The sequence below is a fragment of the Rhinopithecus bieti genome, unplaced genomic scaffold, assembly GCF_001698545.2.
Source record: "Rhinopithecus bieti isolate Rb0 unplaced genomic scaffold, ASM169854v2 scaffold_40077, whole genome shotgun sequence".
NCBI lineage: Eukaryota > Metazoa > Chordata > Mammalia > Primates > Cercopithecidae > Rhinopithecus > Rhinopithecus bieti.
The window spans coordinates 458456-476202 of record NW_016816716.1 but is presented as its reverse complement, the minus strand read 5'-3'; the positions used below and the strand labels follow the sequence as shown (position 1 = coordinate 476202).

The window sequence follows — 17747 nt, the reverse complement described above, 5'->3', positions numbered from 1 at the left end:
AAAAAAAAAAAAAAAAAAAAGAATTTTGCATGATCAGGCCAGCGCAGTGGCTCACGCCTGTAATCCCAGCACTTTGGGAGGCTGAGGCAGACAGATCATTTGAGGTCAGGAGTTTGAGACCAGCCTAGCCAACATGGTGAAACCCCATCTAACTACACTACAAAAATTAGCCGGGCATGGTGGTGGACACCTGTAATCCCAGCATCTCAGCTACTTAGGAGGCTGAGGCAAGAGAATTGCTGGAGCCTGGGAGGCAGAGGTTGCAGTGAGCCGAGATCACGCCACTGCACTCCAGCCTGGGTGACAAAGCAAAACTCCATCTCAAAACAACAACAACAACAAGAAACAGTTTTCATGAACATGACAGATAAATGATTATTTTTGTTAATATAGAAAGAGTTAAAGAAAGTTGATATGAAAAATGTACTTTCCCAGTAAAATATGGGCAGTAGTCTTCGAGTATGAAAAATAGCTCATGAATGTGATAAAGATTCATCCTTTCATAACTTAAGAATTAAAATTTAAAACAATGAAAACCATTTTCATCCATCTAAATGGCATATGTTTAAAAATATTCAATATTTAAGTATTGAATACCTACTTCCCCCTCTGCCCAATTTCACATGAGAGGATGGCAGAGTTGTTCTGGAAGTTGGGTTACCAGTAGGTGTCAAGAGCCTTAATATTTATGCCTGTTGACAGTAATTCCACTTTGAGAAATTCCTTTGAGGTATTGATGAGAAATATGGGCAAAACTTATGAAGAAAATGCTGATCACAGCATTATTTCTTGTAGCAAAAACACAATAAGCAAATTAGATTTTCATGGTAGGGGAACAAATTATGTGTTTGTTATGGCATCTTCTTGATGGGCCATTACTCACCTCTTTAAAATGATATTTATAAAGGCTTTTTTAAAGACAAGAGAAAGTACCTTTGCCATTGGAGAGGAATATATTCTAAGGCTTTTATTTTATTTTATTTTATTTTTAGATTCAGGGACATTCTAAGGCTTTTTGACTTCACAAGTTCAGATCTAGCTCTCTAGAAGATGCCTAGATCCCTGGCAGACAATTGAAAAGACACTAATGTGTGAAAGAGAAAAGGTAAATGGCATGTTTAGATCTTCAGTTAGAGATCTTTAGAAAGAGAAAGGTAAATGGCATCTTTAGATCTATATAGTTAAAATAATGTATACAAGTTGAAAATCCTACCATCAAAATAAAAATTTTCTATAGGCATCATTAAGTAGTATAACCAAAAACCCAAGTTATGGTGAGAAAAACAAACTTCCAGTTGCTAGTGTGATTTAATAAAGCACATGTAAATACTAGATTCAAGCACAGATCAAGGGATTCACTTTTATACTACAACCTTGCATTGCAACTGTGGTAAAATGACACGTGCATTTCACAAATTCTGGGCATCTTATGAATGGGAGAGGGAGACTCTATATTACATTGATTAATGCCACCATTCACAATTAAATACTACATAGCTGGATATGGAACGATATGTACAATATGACACAAATTATGTCAGGAAATAGCATATACCTGCATACATATAGATTAAATTAAAAAGACTGAAAGGAAATGTATACTCGTAGTTGTCGTCTCTGAGTGGTAAGATTGAGGCAGATTTGGTTTTCTTCAGTATGTATTTCTCTCTTTTCAGTTTTTTTTTTTAGTTACCATATTTATCTTTTATATATAATCAGATAAAAATCATTTTAAAAGCAGTAGTTGCCTATAATACACTTGTTTTTTTCCTGGACCTTAAGAAATACATATGGCTTTATTTATGGAGTGATCACTTTATGAGCACTCCTGTGTTGTTTAAAAATCCTCAGCCCCAGAGCCGAACCATTTAGCCTTGAACCCAGGACAGGGGAAGTAAGTTTGAGCATTCAGGCATATAGTAGTTTTCTTCCTCACTTACTAATGCCCTTAAAAAAAAAAAAAAGAGGCCAGGCGCGGTGGCTCACACCTGTAATCCCAGCACTTTGGGAGGCCGAGGCGGGTGGATCATGAGGTCAGGAGATCAAGACCATCCTGGCTAACACAGTGAAACCCCATCTCTACTAAAATACAAAAAATTAGCCGGGCGTGGTGGCGGGCGCCTGTAGTCCCAGTTACTCGGGAGGCTGAGGCAGGAGAATGGCATGAACCCAGGAGACAGAGCTTGCAGTGAGCCGAGATCGCGCCACTGCACTCCAGCCTGGGCGACAGAGCGAGACTCTGTCTCAAAAAAAAAAAAAAGAAAATGAATGTTTTATGATGACCGTCTCTTTGACATATGAGTTAGTAAACAGGGCACAGCACTTGAACCATTTCAAATCTTCTTTCTTTTAGGAGACAGACAGGAGAATGACAAGGAGAACCTAAACTTGGAGAATCACAGGGACCAGGAGCTCTTGCATGCTTCCTGTCAAGCCTCAGGAGAGGTTCCTTCTCAGGCTTCCTTGAGGGGCTTCTTCAGTGAGGATGAGCCAGGATGCTTTGGAGAAGGAGAGAATCTCCCTGAGGCTCTGCAGAACATTCAGGATGAGGGAACAGGGGAACAGCTCTCTCCTCCAGAAAGGATTTCTGAGAAACAACTAGGTCAGCATTTGCCTAATCCTCATTCAGGAGAAATGTCCACCATGTGGCTTGAGGAGAAGAGAGAGACCTCCCAGAAGGGGCAGCCAAGAGCCCCCATGGCCCAGAAGCTCCCCACCTGCAGGGAGTGTGGGAAGACCTTTTATAGGAATTCTCAGCTTGTTTTTCACCAAAGAACTCACACCGGAGAGACCTACTTTCAGTGCACCATCTGCAAAAAAGCCTTTCTGCGGAGTTCAGACTTTGTGAAGCATCAGAGAACTCACACAGGAGAGAAGCCCTGTAAATGTGATTACTGTGGGAAAGGCTTTAGTGACTTCTCAGGATTGCGCCACCACGAGAAAATCCACACGGGAGAGAAACCCTATAAATGTCCCATCTGTGAGAAAAGTTTCATTCAGAGATCAAACTTCAATAGACACCAGAGGGTTCACACAGGAGAGAAGCCTTATAAATGTGCGCACTGTGGGAAGAGTTTCAGCTGGAGGTCGAGCCTTGACAAACATCAAAGATCCCACTTAGGAAAGAAGCCCTTTAAGTAGCCGGTAACCAAACCCTCTTTCCCCATTTCTATCTCCCAGCCCATTAAAAATATACTCAGCTCCATCAAGAGGAATTGTGTCTCTGAGAGGATACCTGTTCATCTCCTCTTTTCATGGATCGGAGAGGAGAGAATCTGGACATGGCTTTGGACTTGGAGGATGTCTTGGATTGGATTTCACAATGGCTTAAATTCTTGATTCTGCCTCAGGAGAAAGAATAGTCTTCATGTTTCCACTCATCCTTCCTTTGGACCCACTGGGGAAAAAGTCTAAACTGGAGATCCAGTTTTAGAAGTGCTTTCTGGGAAGCATTTAATGGGATTAGCTGTAGTCACTGCTTATGGGAAGAACCTCAGATTGAGCCCCTTACAATGGGTTCTAGAGCAGGTCTTCTGTTCAGAAGCGGAGAAGAGAAGCATAGAGGGCCAGTGAGCTCATGTGTGTTCTTTGTCATAGGGGCGGAAAACTCACTTCAAGTGTCCCTTGTTTGAAATAAACTTAGAGTCACTTTCTATCTTACTTGTTTGAAGTGTTCACTGTGTGTTTGACTGTATTTCAAAGCACATGATTTCATAGAAGACCCTAGGCAATTGAGCTCCAAAGTCAGCCCCTGTAAACCTATCCAGTTCATGATGTAGTGGAACAGTAATAGGAAAGTCCTACGCTAACGTTCAGATGACGAGAGCTTGGCCAGGGCGGGCAACACCTTTGTCTCAGCTAAGTTTGTTTCTGGTGTCCTCTTTCTGAGCCAACCTTCCACTGGATCTCTTGCCTCAAGCCGCCCCTCTTCCTCCTGGCATCCCACATGGGCTATCATTTTTGCCAAAGTGTGTTCTATGCTTTAAAATTACCTTTGTTTTAATCTCATTTTGTCTGTGAGTGTTAGGAAGAAATCAATAGTATTGATCTAGTTTATAATACTGTCTAGCGGTTTATTAACACATGTATCTAAACTGTTCAGTTGTCCTTATCACCACAAGTCACATGCCTCAAACTGTCCTGCCTGTATAGTGAGATTTCCCCCTCCCACCGTCTTCCACTTCCTTCTTTTTGCCTGATTTTTTTTTTTTTTTTTTTTTTTTTTTTTGAAGACAGAGTCTTGCTCTGTCGCCAGGCTGGAGGGCAGTGGTACAGTGGTGCAATCTCGGCTTACTGCAACCTCCGACTCCCTGGTTCAAGCAATTCTCCTGCTTCAACCTCCCGAGTAGCTGGGATTACAGGCACGCACCACCAAACCCAGCTAATTTTTGTATTAGTAGAGATGGGGTTTCACCGTGTTGGCCAGGATGGTCTCGATCTCCTGACTTCGTGATCTGCTCACCTCAGCCTCCCAAAGTGCTGGGATTACAGGTGTGAGCCACCATGCCCGGCCTGCTTGATCTTACTGTACTACTATGAGTGAGGCTCAGGAAGGATGATGCTAATGTGGACAGAGTTATCTCCCTGAAAACAGATTCACCTATAGTCAGGAAACTGCAAGTGCATTACTAGTTGATGGGAGAGGAGGGACAACACCCAAGCTGGAGTTCCTAGCTTCCAGGAGTAAAATTTAACTCCCTTGTATCGTGAAGATGAGAAGGCCCGACTTAGGGGGTGCAGGAACCGCAAGGAAGCAAGCAGGAAAATCATAGAGGAATTAGCATTAGAGTCCATATTCTGTATAGCAGAGATTTATAGCATGATGGGATTTGAGGTTTTAAATCCCGAGTTCTCAAACTGTGGCCTCCAGACCCGCAGCACTGGCAATTTGTTTAAACTTAACTGAATCAGAAATACCGAAGGGTGGGTTCCAGCAATCTCTGTTTTAACAAGCCCTCCAGGGGATTCTGACGCCTGTTGAAGTTTAAGAACCACGGTTCAAAACAGTAATCAAAACATTAAGTTACTGCAAGGTTAGGAGGGAATAATCACAGAAGGAGTACTGGGTCCTCCCATACTTTTCTTACCAAACAAGCTGCCTCATAGAGCTTTTTCAAACTCATCAAAACTGTGGAACCCATTGGACTTCCAGTGAAGATTTGTTCCACAGAGCTAAATCTAGAAAACTTTTAGATTAAAAAGCTTTAGAATGGCCAGGCGTGGTGGCTCACGCCTGTAATCCCAGCACTTTGGGAGGCTGAGGTGGGCAGATCACCTGAGGTCAGGAGTTCGAGATCAGCCTGACTAACATGGTGGAACCCCGTGTCTACTAAAAATATAAAAATTAGCCAGGCGTGGTGGCAGGCGCCTGTAATCCCAGCTAGTCAGGAGGCTGAGGCAGGAGAACTGCTTGAACCCGGGAGGCAGAAGTTGCAGTGAGCTGAGATCGTGCCAGTGCCACTCCAGCCTGGGTGACGGAGCGAGACTCCATCTGGAAAAAAAAAAAAAAAGCTTTAGAGTAAATGTTTCTTCTTGGCTTCCTCTTAAATGACCTAAAGGGTGATGGAGATACTTCCTGTTTGCTTGTTCACATTGTATCCACAACAAATAGTAGGTGTTAGATTAAAATGTATTGAGTGGATGCATGAATTAATGAAGGATAAATATCAGTATACACATCCCTTATCCTCTACAGCAGGGATCAGCAAAATATGGCCCATTGCTTGTTTTTGTAAATAAAGTTTGTTAGAATGCAATCACACCCCGTCATTTACTCATCATTTATGGTTGCTGTTGGGCGACCATGACAAAGTTGCAAAGTTCAAACAGAGGCATGGTAAATCGTAAAGTATTCACTAACTGGCTCTTTATGGAAAAATTTTGGTGACCCTTGCTCCAGGCTAGTGATTCTCAAACTATAGTGTGCGTACAGATTTTCCAGAGAGATTGTTAAAATGGAGATTCTGGTTCATAGGTGATGCCAGTACCACTGGTCCAAGGACCGCGTGGGGTGGCCTGGAAAAAGAGCGCCTGAGAGACTGTTGTGCAATAAGGTCAGGGCCCAGGTGTTTGTGGCTTATTTCTCTTGGTTGCTACATGACCATTTATGACTCAGCAGCTCTCAAATCCTGGGCCAGACACAGTTGAAGAGTAAATCATTTTATTAAGAAAGGTTTAGCATCATGAAATTATCCTCCCTTGGTTCCTGGGCCCATATTCCTCCAGCTCAACCTCACTTTAGGCACATCTCTCCAAGTTCCCCTAGAGGAATTCTACAGAATTGTGAGTGCTCATGGTTTCTTATCTTTCTAAGTGTCTGTGGTCACTCTTCACCCACCTGTCCCTCTGGGCAGCCTCCAAGCCCAGCCTTTTTATTTTCTCGGTGGCTCTGCAGGAAGCTAAATCTGGAGAAGCAAGGCTACTCCAGCCAGAACCCACTTGGATGGGTTTTCCTTAGTCTTCAGGTTGAAAGTCCACACGTAGGTGGGTCCCCGCTGACTAGTCTTGTACACAGGACAGGAATAGACACTGCGGCAGTCCTGCTTATCTGCAGGAATGGCCTTGATGAACATCACAGGCATAGGGGGTGTTAGATCCTTCAGCTTTGCCTCTGTAATGATCCCAGCCTGAGGATAAAACATGAGAAGAGACACCTGAGATCAGACCCAGAGCCCAGCCAACCAGCCTTGCTCTTGTCAGCAGATCCAAGGGAGGAAAGACTGGGCATGCATGGCTGCCTTTATGCCTGCCCCCCTTCCAGGTTTTCTCAGCAGCCTGTGATGGAATGCATCTGACATGTAGAAACACGTTTCTATTTTTCTCAGCCTAAATCAGGTGAAGCAGAGTTCCAAAAGCTATTATTTATCATATACAAATGAATCTCTTTGGAGCTTGATTCTCCCCTAGTTTGTTTTTCCATTAATTCATTTCACAAGCATATCGAATGTGTATATTTGCCAGATGTCAGGCTAGGTGCTGGGGATTTAAAGATGACTAAGACACAGTTTCTGCCAGCAAATGCTTTAGCTTTTAAGGCTTTTGTTATGTCCTGTTCCTGTTTCTTTTCTGTTTCATATGCAACCTCCTCCATCCTCTAGAGTAGAGAGAGCTACATTCTATCTTTACTCATGTAATGTGGACCTGACTCTTCTGTAGCTTTCCAGTTGAGGCCTCCATATGATTTTCGGAGCTATTTCAATACGGCTGTACAGAGCAATTTTTCCTCCTAGTCCCGAGAAATGTTCTACGGAGCCATAGTCTCCCTTGGTCAAATAAATTTGGGAAGTGGTGCTTACCATATTCTGGACTTGACATTTTACAACATACACTACCACACTGAAGACAAGAAGTCCTAGGAATAAAGAAAACAGTTTATTTAACCTGATGTTTCCCAAACTTATTTGACCACAGGACCTTTCTCTTTGTAACCTATTCATTTCCCATGGCACTAGTGCTTTATGGAACATATGCTGGGAAATGCTGATTCAGAGTGTTTCACAGATTCTTTGTGTCCATGGGACTCTGAGGCCTTTATGCCATGGACAAAATTTGGTTTATTTGTGTTACATTTATTTAAAGGGAAGGATGTACCTCTTCACTTCTTTTAGAGGCTGATGAGGTAAGGGATGGTGAGTAACAGAATTAAGGTAAACAATGGGGACCTCCTTGCCCCACAGAGATGAATGTTTATGGCAAGGATAAGGAACAGAGGTAGAACCTCTTTTTTTTCCCCACATACTGTAAAACCAATCCTTTTAAAGTGTATAATTTAGTGGTTTTTGGTATGTTGACAAAGTTGTACAATCATGGTCACTGTCTAATTCTAAAACATTTTCATCTCCCCAAAAAGAAACTCTATAATCATTAGCAGTCACATTAGCAGGAGGTATTGACAGCTCCAATTATTATGGTTGAATTGTTTATTTCTTCCTTTAATTCTGTCAGTTTCTGTTTTGTATTTTTGGGGGGCTCTTTTGTTAGGTGCCTCCATATTTACAATTCTATCTTCTTGATGGGTTGATCTTTTTATTCTCATAAAATGTCCTTTTTTGTCTCTATAATTTCTATCCTATTTATTTTTCAGTAACAATTTGTATCTTATAAAGTCCATTTTGTCTGATATAGTATAGCCTCTCAGCTGCCTTTTGGTTACTGTTTTCATGGCATATCTGTTTCCATCTGTTTACTTTTAACCTATTGCTATCTTCCAATCTAAAACGTGTCTTTTGTGGAAATGATATAATTGGATCATGATGGGTTTCATGGTTTATTTTTTAAAATTCATGTAGCTAATCTCTGCCTTTTTAAAATGGTAGTGCTTAATCCATTCACATTTAATGTAATCACTGATTAAGTAGAATCTGCTATTTGTTTTCCATATGTCTATGTCTTTTTTATTTCTCTAGTCCTCCATTATTGTCTTCTCTTGTATTAATAGGCATATGCTAGTGTATCATTTTAATTTCCCTTGTTTACTATATTTTAAATTATTAGTAATTGCCTTGGGGATTACAGTTACCATTCCAAGGCTGGGCATGGTGACTTACACCTGTAATCTCAGCACCCTGGGAGGCCAAGGCAGGAAGATCTCTTGAGCTCAAGAGTTGGAGACCAGCCTGGGCAACATAGGGAAAACTCATCTCTACTAAAATTCAAAAAAGTTGGCCGGGCATGGTGGCACATGCCTGTAGTCCCAGCTACTTGGGAGCTGAAGCAAGAGGATTGCTTGAGCCCAGGAAGTTGAGGTACAGTGAGCCCTGTTCATGCCACTGCACTCCAGCCTGGGTGGCAAAGGAAATCACCGAGTATTAAAAGAAAAAAAATTCTAATGTACATAACTATCTATTTCAGATTAATTCCAGCTTACTTTTTTTTTTTTTTTGAGATGGAGTTTCACTCTTGCTCAGGCTGGAGTGCAATGGCATGATCTCGGCTCACTGCAACCTCTGCCTCCTGAGTTCAAGCAATTCTACCTCAGCCTCCCCAGTAGCTGAGACTACAGGTGGGTGCCACTATGCTTGGCTAACTTTGCCATGTTGGCCAGGCTGGTCTTGAACTCCTGACCTCAAGTGATCCAACCACCTCATCCTCCCAAAGTGTTTGGACTACCGGCCTGAGCCACTGTGCCTGGCCTAATTCCAGCTTACTTTCAATGGTATACAAAAACTAATCTTGTATAGCTCCATCTCCTCTCCCTCCTTTGGGCTGTTTTCGTCATTTACATTACATCTTTATACATTTCTATCCATCAACACAGATTTATAATTATTTCCTTATGCAGTTGTCCTTTAAATTAGATAGAAGAGAAATAAAAATTACAAATTATGCATTTGTACTATCTTTTATACTTACATATGTAATTGCCTTTATCCGTATTCTATATCTTTGTGTGGACTTGACTTTCTGTCTAGTGTCCTCTCCTTTCTGCCTGAAGGACTCCCTTTAGTATCTCCTGTAAGGCTGGTTTACTAGTGATGAATTCTCTCTCTCTCTCTCAAAAAATCTGAGAATATCTAACTTTCTTCACTTTTGAAAGAGAGTTTTGCTGCAGGTAGGATTCTTGGCAGATAGTCTTTTTCTTTCAGCATTTTGACTATGCCATCCTACTGCCTTCTCTTTCATAGTTTCTGATGAGCAATCAGCTATTACTCTCATTGAGAACCCCTTGTAAGTGATGAGCCACTTTTGTTGCTTTTAAGATTTTCTTCTTGTCTTTATCTTTCACCAATTTAACTATAATATGTCTCGGTATGGATCTCAGAGTTTGTTCTGCTTGAATTTCATTGAGCTTCTTGGACATGTAAATTAATGTTTTTCTTCCAGTTTGGACAGTTTTGGGTCATTATCTCTTCAAATAGTCTTTCTGGCCCTTTATCTCTCCTTTCCTTTCTAAACTGTCATTGTGCATATGTTAGTATGCTTGATGGTGTCCCATACGTCTCTGAGACACTTCATTTTCTCTTTTTTTTTTTCTAATTGGATATTTCAATTCACCTGATTTTAAATTTGCTGATTTTTCTGCCTATTCAATTCTGCTATTGAATTCCTCTATTGAGTTTTCATTTTGGGTATTATATTTTCAACTCCAGAGTTTCTACTTTATTCTTTTAAAACATATAATTTTCCTCTCTGTATTCTCTATTCAGTAATACATTGTTGACACAATTTTCTTCAGTTATTTAGACATGGTTTCTTTTGGTTATTGGAACATATTTAAAATAGCCGATTTAAAGTCTTTGTCTAGCAAGTCCAGTATTTGATCCCCCTCAGAATACTTTGTGTTGATTGCTTTCTTCCTTGTGTATGGCCCGTTCATTTTTGCATTTTTGTTTCTTTGTATGTCATAATTTTTTTTGTTGAAAACTTGGACATTTTAAATAATGTGGCCACTCTGCAAATCATATTCTCTCTCTCTTCAGGGTTTGTTTAGTGACTTTTCTGAACTGATTCTGTAAAGTCTATATTCTTTGTCAAGTATGGCAACTGAAGTGGCCTGCCCTGTTAGCTTAGAGGTCACCAAATAATTGGACAGATTTTCTTAAATGCCTGGAACCAGTAAGTTACAAAGTCTTGGCTGAGTGGCTGTGTGCAAGTGTTGGAGCACAACTTCAGTGCTTAGCCGGGCAATTTAACTTAGATTTAACTCCCCTGTTTTCCTAGAACCTCAAGGTTAGCTACAGTATACAGCCTTCTCAACTCTCTTGAGCATGTCCACAGCTGTGGGTGTGTGCACAGATCTGCACATAGGCATGACCTAGATTTCCAGGAACATGTCAGTGGTTTTCAAAGCCCCCTGTGGCCATCTCATTCTCCAGCTTGCCCTTTTAAGCTTTTGGTTAGCCTATTGTTTGCTCTGCTATTATCTACTGCTTCAGACAAACTGCAGTGTTAAGCAGTTGTCTTTGATTGTCTTCAACAAATGCCCTGGGGAGAAAGGCTGTTGCTCTGGGTGAGTTCCAACTCAGGTGAAATAAGAAAGACTTGTGAGTCCAGGGAATCCATGGACAGGCAAAATAATGACAGTTTTTTGTGGGGTTAACAGGGCTTTGAAAGTGCTCCAACCCCATTTTGCTCCTTCTGGTGGTTTCTAGGTTACTGGTTTTCACTGTGATTGCGGTCTGTTGGTTTTATAGGCAACCTCCAAGCTAGGGGTTGGGTAGAGATGGGAATAGACAAGTTAAAAGGCCATAGACTGTTCTTCCTACTGAGATTCAGCTGTTTTGCTTGAATAAACACTTCTTGGATTGCTGAAAGCCTTTGGTTAATTTCCAGAATTCTAAGAAAGTTGATTCTGACTCAGTTTTTGTGAATGTTCTCATTGTTTTATGGAGGAGAGGATTTTAGGAGGTCCTGGCTCTTCCATTTTTGCTGACATCTTTCTGGGATAAAACCTTTGAGAACAACAGCTTATGGTGAACAAGTATTGATTTTGGGGAAGTTTGTATTATTATTTACAATGAGGTATGAAAAATGGGAGGTTGACAATTAAAACTGATATCTTTCCCCCACCTCCAGTGTCACTGACTTTCCTTCTGAGCTTCTTGCCTACTTTCCTTTTGGTACTTCTCTCATTTTGGTGGTTTGGAGGATTCTATTAATAGCTGTGGCTTGCTCTAGGCCACCTTATACCTAATGCAATCCATATATGATCTCCACTGACAGAATCTTGTGCAAATGTTCAGGTGGAGAGAAGGAAGTCAACTTCCTTCTCAAGATTCAGGATGTCTAAACACTATCCTACTTTACTGTCCTTTCTGTTGGCTCTTGAATTGCTTTCCTAGTTCTGGCATAATAAAATGCCACAAACTTGATGGCTTGAAACAACATATTATCTCATAGTTCTGGAGGCCAGAAGTCCTAAGTCAAAGTGTGGGCAGAGTTGGTCCTCCTGGAGGTTCTGAAGCAGAAACCATCCCACACCTTTCCTAGCTTCTGATGGTTACTGGCAATCCCTGGAATTCCTCGGCTTGTAGTTGCATCACTCCAGTCTCTGCCTCTCTCTTCATGGGGAATTCTCTTCTGTGTCTCTACATGGTCTTCTTTGTTTTGTTTTTTTGAGGTAATTTGTTTAACTGAAAGCCTATATGGAATGAATGAATACATTTCCTACTGCTAATAGTACTCCAGGAGACTGTTACTTGCTATATCCAACAAAACCGTAAGCATTATAAAACATGTCCCAACAAAATTTTCCATCTCCTTTTCTTTTTAGTTTCTATTTTAAAAAATTTCAACTCTTAGATACAGGGGTACATGTGTGGATTTGTTACATGGGAATATTGTATGATGCTGAGGTTTGGAGTATGGATCCCCTCATCCAGTTAGTGAGCATGGTACCAGATGGGTAGTTTTTATTAACCCCCACCCTTCCCTCCACCCTCTAATAATCCACAGTGTCTTTTGTTCCCATATCTGTGCCCATCTAGGTGGTCTTCTTCCTCTTTTTTTTTTTTGAGATGGAGTTTTGCTCTTGTTGCTCAGGCTGGAATGCAATGGTGCGATCTCGGCTCACTGCAACCTCCGCCTCCCGGGTTCAAGCGATTCTCCTGCTTCAGCCTCCCAAGCAGCTGGGATAACAGGCATGCACCACCACGCCTGGCTAATTTTGTACTTTTAGTAGAGACAGGGTTTCGCCCTGTTGGTCAGGCTGGTCTCAAACTCCTGAACTCAGGTGATCCGCCTGCCTCGGCTCCCCAAAGTGCTGGGATTACAGGTGTGAGCCACTGTGCCCAACCTGTGTGGTCTTCTTGTAAGGGTACTGGTCATTGGATTTAGGGTTCATGATAATCCAGTATGACCTCATCTTAATTAATGACATCTGCAAAGACCTTATTTCTAAATACTCATTCTGGGGTTATGCCTGGACATGAATTTTTGGGGTACTACTTAACCAAGTAAATTTCTATTTGCATATTCACATGGCCTCCTGGGATCTTCTGGATCTTCTAACAGTTTTGCCCCATTAGCTTTATATTGACTGCTAAGAATAGTTTAGTGTCACCTGTCAAGTGAGATATTTGACTAGGGACTCTTTCCAGATTATGTGTACAACAAGTGTACACTTCTAGAATTACCCATTCTTGTTCATTACATTTATCCCAGCCATCTGTGCTTGTTTGCCAGTTTCTTACCGGTGACAAAACATCTTCTCCAATCTCATGTGACTCACATTTTTATTAGCCTTTGATGAGGAATCCTTTCAAAATGCCACTTTAAGTGATACCTACTAGCTCCTCTTTGCCTACATAAGACAACATAAAAGGCAGAAGATTCCTGCCCTTTGAGAGCTCATGAATGAGGAAAGTGGACCAAGGAAGTGAGGCAGGAGAATTGCTTGAACTCGGGAGGCGGAGGTTGCAGTGAGCTGAGATCGTGCCACTGCACTCCAGCCTGGATGACAGACACACAGCAGCAGCAGCAGCAGCAGCAGCAGCAGCAGCAGCAGCAGCAGCAGAGATAGCTGACTCCAACACTTTTTGAGCACTGCCTATGTGCCAGGCCCTGTTTAACTGTCTTACATATTAGCTCATTTAATTTTTACAATGACGCTATTCTCCCATCTAACAGGTGAGGTCTGAAAAGGTGAAACTATATCTAAGGTTACAGAGTTAATAAATGGTGGTGCTGGGATTCAGATCCAGCCAGTCTGGTTCCAAAGCCCTTGCTATTAACCTCTCCATGCTACTGCCTCTACAAAGGCTATGCTCTTTGCACCACCCCTGGCCAAATAAAAATGGCTTGATGGCCTCAAGGAAAGAAAGGTTATCTAGAGAAAAAGATTCAGGAACATCTCTTTTAGTAGTCACACTTCATAGGAAGCAATGTGTATTTAATCAGCCCCCAGAAAGATGCCCTTTGGTTCATCCCAAGCTTTACCTGTGTGTCCCAGCAGGCACCTTCCATGAAGAGGCCATGGATGTAGGCCCCTTCCCGAGGAGGACTCCTAAACTCTTCTCTGTTCTTCTTCGTCACGTCACATTGCAGGGCCATCTGGTCCAGTGGCCACTCATTCTTGCGAGCCGTGGACTGCATGATGGCTGTCAGGAACGACTGGGGGTTGAAGAAGCCTGTCAGCCACACAGTGGAGGGCATTGCAAAGTCGCCCGTCCAAGCCTCTAGCTCCTTGATTCTGTTGAGGAGGTCTAGAAACCAGGCTGCCAGGCCTGCTGTGGAAGGGTAGGCTCGTCTAGCCCAGGACTCTGGCACCGTGTCGCAGTACAGGGCATTCTGTAAGTTCTCCATGTGGCTGGTCATAGTCAGCTCCCCCTGAAGATAAAGAATGGGAGGGGGAAAGAGTGAGAAGGTGGGAAGTCCCTCCAAACAACTGGCCCCAGAGAGCCTTGGCTCATGGCACCCAGGCAGACAAGAGTTATCCATCCTTGTCCATGTCATTTGAATGTGACTCCGGGTTGGGTGACATAATGACTGTCCTATCTAGCACTTGCTTTGGAAAGTTTGTCTCACAGAAGCTGGTCCTTGAAAACGCTCCCTGCTCTGATGTCGGAGTCTCAACTGTCTACTGACAGTGTTTCAAAAAACACAATTGCTTCCCATTGCAGGCTTTAAACCATTTGTGGGTTCAGTGCCACATGACCCTACCCTAAAGCTCAAATTCCATGACTCTCCTGAATGCAGCTTAGAAATCCAAGAAGCCAACGCCTGCAAAGATCTGTATTACCCCAAATCAGGGATTTCCTTCAGAAATCGAACTACTGGATACGTAATCAACTTTAAGGGACACTCTTTCAACAGCTAGATAGGATTTGTAAAGAAAGGTTTACACTGAACACCATCTTTTTTTATTTTAATTTTCAGAGACAGAGTCTCACTCTGTTGCCCAGGCTGGAGTGTAGTGGTGCAATCTCTGCTCACTGCAACTTCCGCCTCCCGGGTTCATGTGGTTCTCCTGCCTCAGCCTCTTGAGTAGCTGGGATTACAGGCACCTGCCACCACGCCCGGCTAATTTTTGTATTTTTAGTAGAAACAGGGTTTCACCATGTTGGCCAGGCTGGTCTTGAACTCCTGACCTCAAGTGATCAACCTGCCTCACCCTCCGAAAGTGCTGGGATTACAGACGTGAGCCACCATGCCTGGCCTGAGCACCATCTTTAAAAGCAAACTTTGTAACTTTGGCTCTGCCAGTGATCTGTGGCAATTTCTTGAAGACCCCATTTCTATGGTTGTGGTTCCTGTAACAGGTGTTACGGCACCTGACAGCGTTTGACTGTTTCATCAAGGGCAGACTGCTAAAATGTAAGATGTTCTAGACTCCATAGGGCCTGGAGTCTCCTGGCCTGTGGGACAGGAGACTGGCACATGGAATTCTAGGTTTAACTCTTCTTCTTAACTTTTGGAATGCTTTTTTTTTTTTTTTTTTTTTTTTCTCGAGATGGCGTCTTGCTCTGTCACCCAGGCTGGAGTGCAGGGACATAATCTCTGCTCACTGCAACCTCCACCTCCTGAGCTCAAGCAATTCTCCTGCCTCAGCCTCCCAAGTAGCTGGGATTACAGGCGTGTGCCACCATGCCCAGCTGATTTTTTTTGTATTTTTAGTAGAGACGGGGTTTTACCATGTTGGCCAGGCTGGTCTCGAACTTCTGACCTTGTGATCTGCCCGCTTTGGCCTCCCAAAGTACTGGGATTACAGGCGTGAACCACCGTGCCTGGCCCACTTTTGGAATGCTTAACAGTTAAGCATACCTACCTTAAGATGAACATATTTCAGTCTCCTGAGCGACAGCCAGAGGCTCCTGATTTATAAGAAATAAACTACACTGGTAACTTTTTTATGAACTTCCCACATGGAGTGTAATTATTACGAATTCACTTTCTAGACTGTAGTATCTCGTGGCCGTACTATTTTAAGACATAAAAACCGTAATATTTTAAAGAAAAGACAAATATCCCTAATCAGACTGGCGACAGATGGACCAGCCTGAATGAGTACAGTGTGAATTACAAATGTTTCCCCCCAAGTAACAGGACTTTATTACAGGGATAGAAAATAGATTTCATTCCATGTATCTATCCAGATGTTTTGAGGTGGATGACCAGAGCAGGGCATTGTGATGAATCTGAGGCCACATCAAGGCTCAATGGGATGTAAAAGAGCCCTGTATGTGCCACCAAAGTTTACCACTTTCAAACAAACCCGAATTTGATGAGCAAGTTTCTTCTGGTAGATTTCCTTGAGGATCTGCTGAAATGAATATCCTTATTAGGTTAAAATAGAAAAAAAACTGTTTCCTTTCTTTGGAATCTCTGCTTTAGTGTACACAGGCTTCTGAGAAAAGGGTTTCAAATGCTGCTTATATCTCTGAGCCCAAATCAAGCTTCTCAGACAATACGGTCTTCCTCATATCTGTAGTTATGTGATAATTCATTGCTACATGCATTGTATAGCTTATGTAATAATTGTTTCCCTTTAACTGGTTATTTAATAAAATAACATTAAGTGTAAAGATTAAATTTAGTGCAAAGGACAAAATCAATGGTCAAAAAAGATCATTCCCTTGTCTTATGAGACCCTCTGTGTAGCCATGTCTTCCCTTACTGCATTATCAAGGACGTTCACAGTCATGGTGAACAAAAGTGATGAGGGTGGAAAACCTTGCCTTGTTCCCAAACTTAGAGAGAAAGCAGGCTGTCCCTCACCATTAAATATGTTTTCTTTGGATATCCTTTAAGTTGCAATTTCTTTTTTTTTTTTTTTTTTTTTTTTTTTTTTTTGATACTTTAAAATGAAGATTTGATGTTCAATTTCATGAAACGCCTTTTCTGCATTTATGAAGATGATCACATGATGTTTAAATTTAGCACATTAATATGGTAAACTTCACTGACTGATTTTTGAATCTTAAAAGTAATCTTGTATTCCTAGGATTACCGCATTTAGCCATGATATATCATCTTTTTCTTTTATTGTGTGATTTGATTTGTTAACATTTTGCTAAGGAGTTTTGCGTTTGTGTTTATGAGGAAAGCTCATCTGTCATTTGCTCATAAGGTATTTGGTGTCACATTAATTCTGTTTTCAAAAAATTTGTTGAGAAGTTTTCTCTATGCTTTTTTTAAAAAAATATATATACTTTTTTTTTTTAGGGCAGTTTTAGTTTCACAACAAATTGAGCAGAAAGTACAGCGATTTCCCTGGACACATGCACAGCCTCCGCCACGATCGGCATTCCCCACCAGAGTGGTACATTTGTTACATGTAATGAACCTGCATTCACCTCATTATCACTCAGAGTCCACAGTTTACCCCAGTGTGCCCTTTGTGTTGTACATTCTATGTGTTTGGACAAATTTATAATGACATGTATCTACCATTATAGTATCATATTATATCATTATAGTGTAATAACAAGTATCCACCATTATAGTATTATATATTATTGCAGTATAATTGTATGTATCCACCGTTACAGTATCGTACAAATATAGTATCATGTTATGTCATTATAGTATATGACAAATATCCAACATTATAGTATCATATTCATCATTATTGTTTCAGTGTCCTAAAATTTTTCTGTGCTTGACCTACTCATGCTATCGTCACTCTTAACTCTGGGCAATCAGAGTTTTTACTGCCTCCATTGTTTTACCTTTTTCAGATGTCACATAGTTAGGATAATAAAGTATGTAGCCTTTCCATATCGGCATCTTTCACTGAGTAATATGCGTTTAAGTTCCCTCTGTTTCTTTTCACGGGTTGAAAGCTGATTTTTTTTTTTTTTTTTTTTTTT

The 17747-nt window shown here is 41.5% G+C and overlaps 2 protein-coding genes across 7 annotated transcripts in view; one reads left to right on the top strand and one right to left on the bottom strand.

Moving 5' to 3' along the window:
• The window catches only part of ZNF18 (zinc finger protein 18), a 24716-nt gene extending 21056 nt beyond the window's left edge, over positions 1-3660 (top strand). For all 6 annotated transcript variants that reach the window (XM_017855167.1, XM_017855169.1, XM_017855164.1 and 3 more), the window contains one exon: positions 2354-3660. In XM_017855167.1, the coding sequence (XP_017710656.1) occupies positions 2354-3141 (788 nt within the window). In that variant the 3' untranslated portion in view covers positions 3142-3660. The remainder of the gene's footprint in view (positions 1-2353) is intronic.
• A 2548-nt stretch (positions 3661-6208) lies between these two features.
• The window catches only part of DNAH9 (dynein axonemal heavy chain 9), a 381759-nt gene continuing 370220 nt past the window's right edge, over positions 6209-17747 (bottom strand). The window contains 2 exon segments of the mRNA XM_017855172.1: positions 6209-6626; positions 13876-14265. Coding sequence (XP_017710661.1) covers positions 6399-6626; positions 13876-14265 — 618 coding nt within the window. The 3' untranslated portion in view covers positions 6209-6398.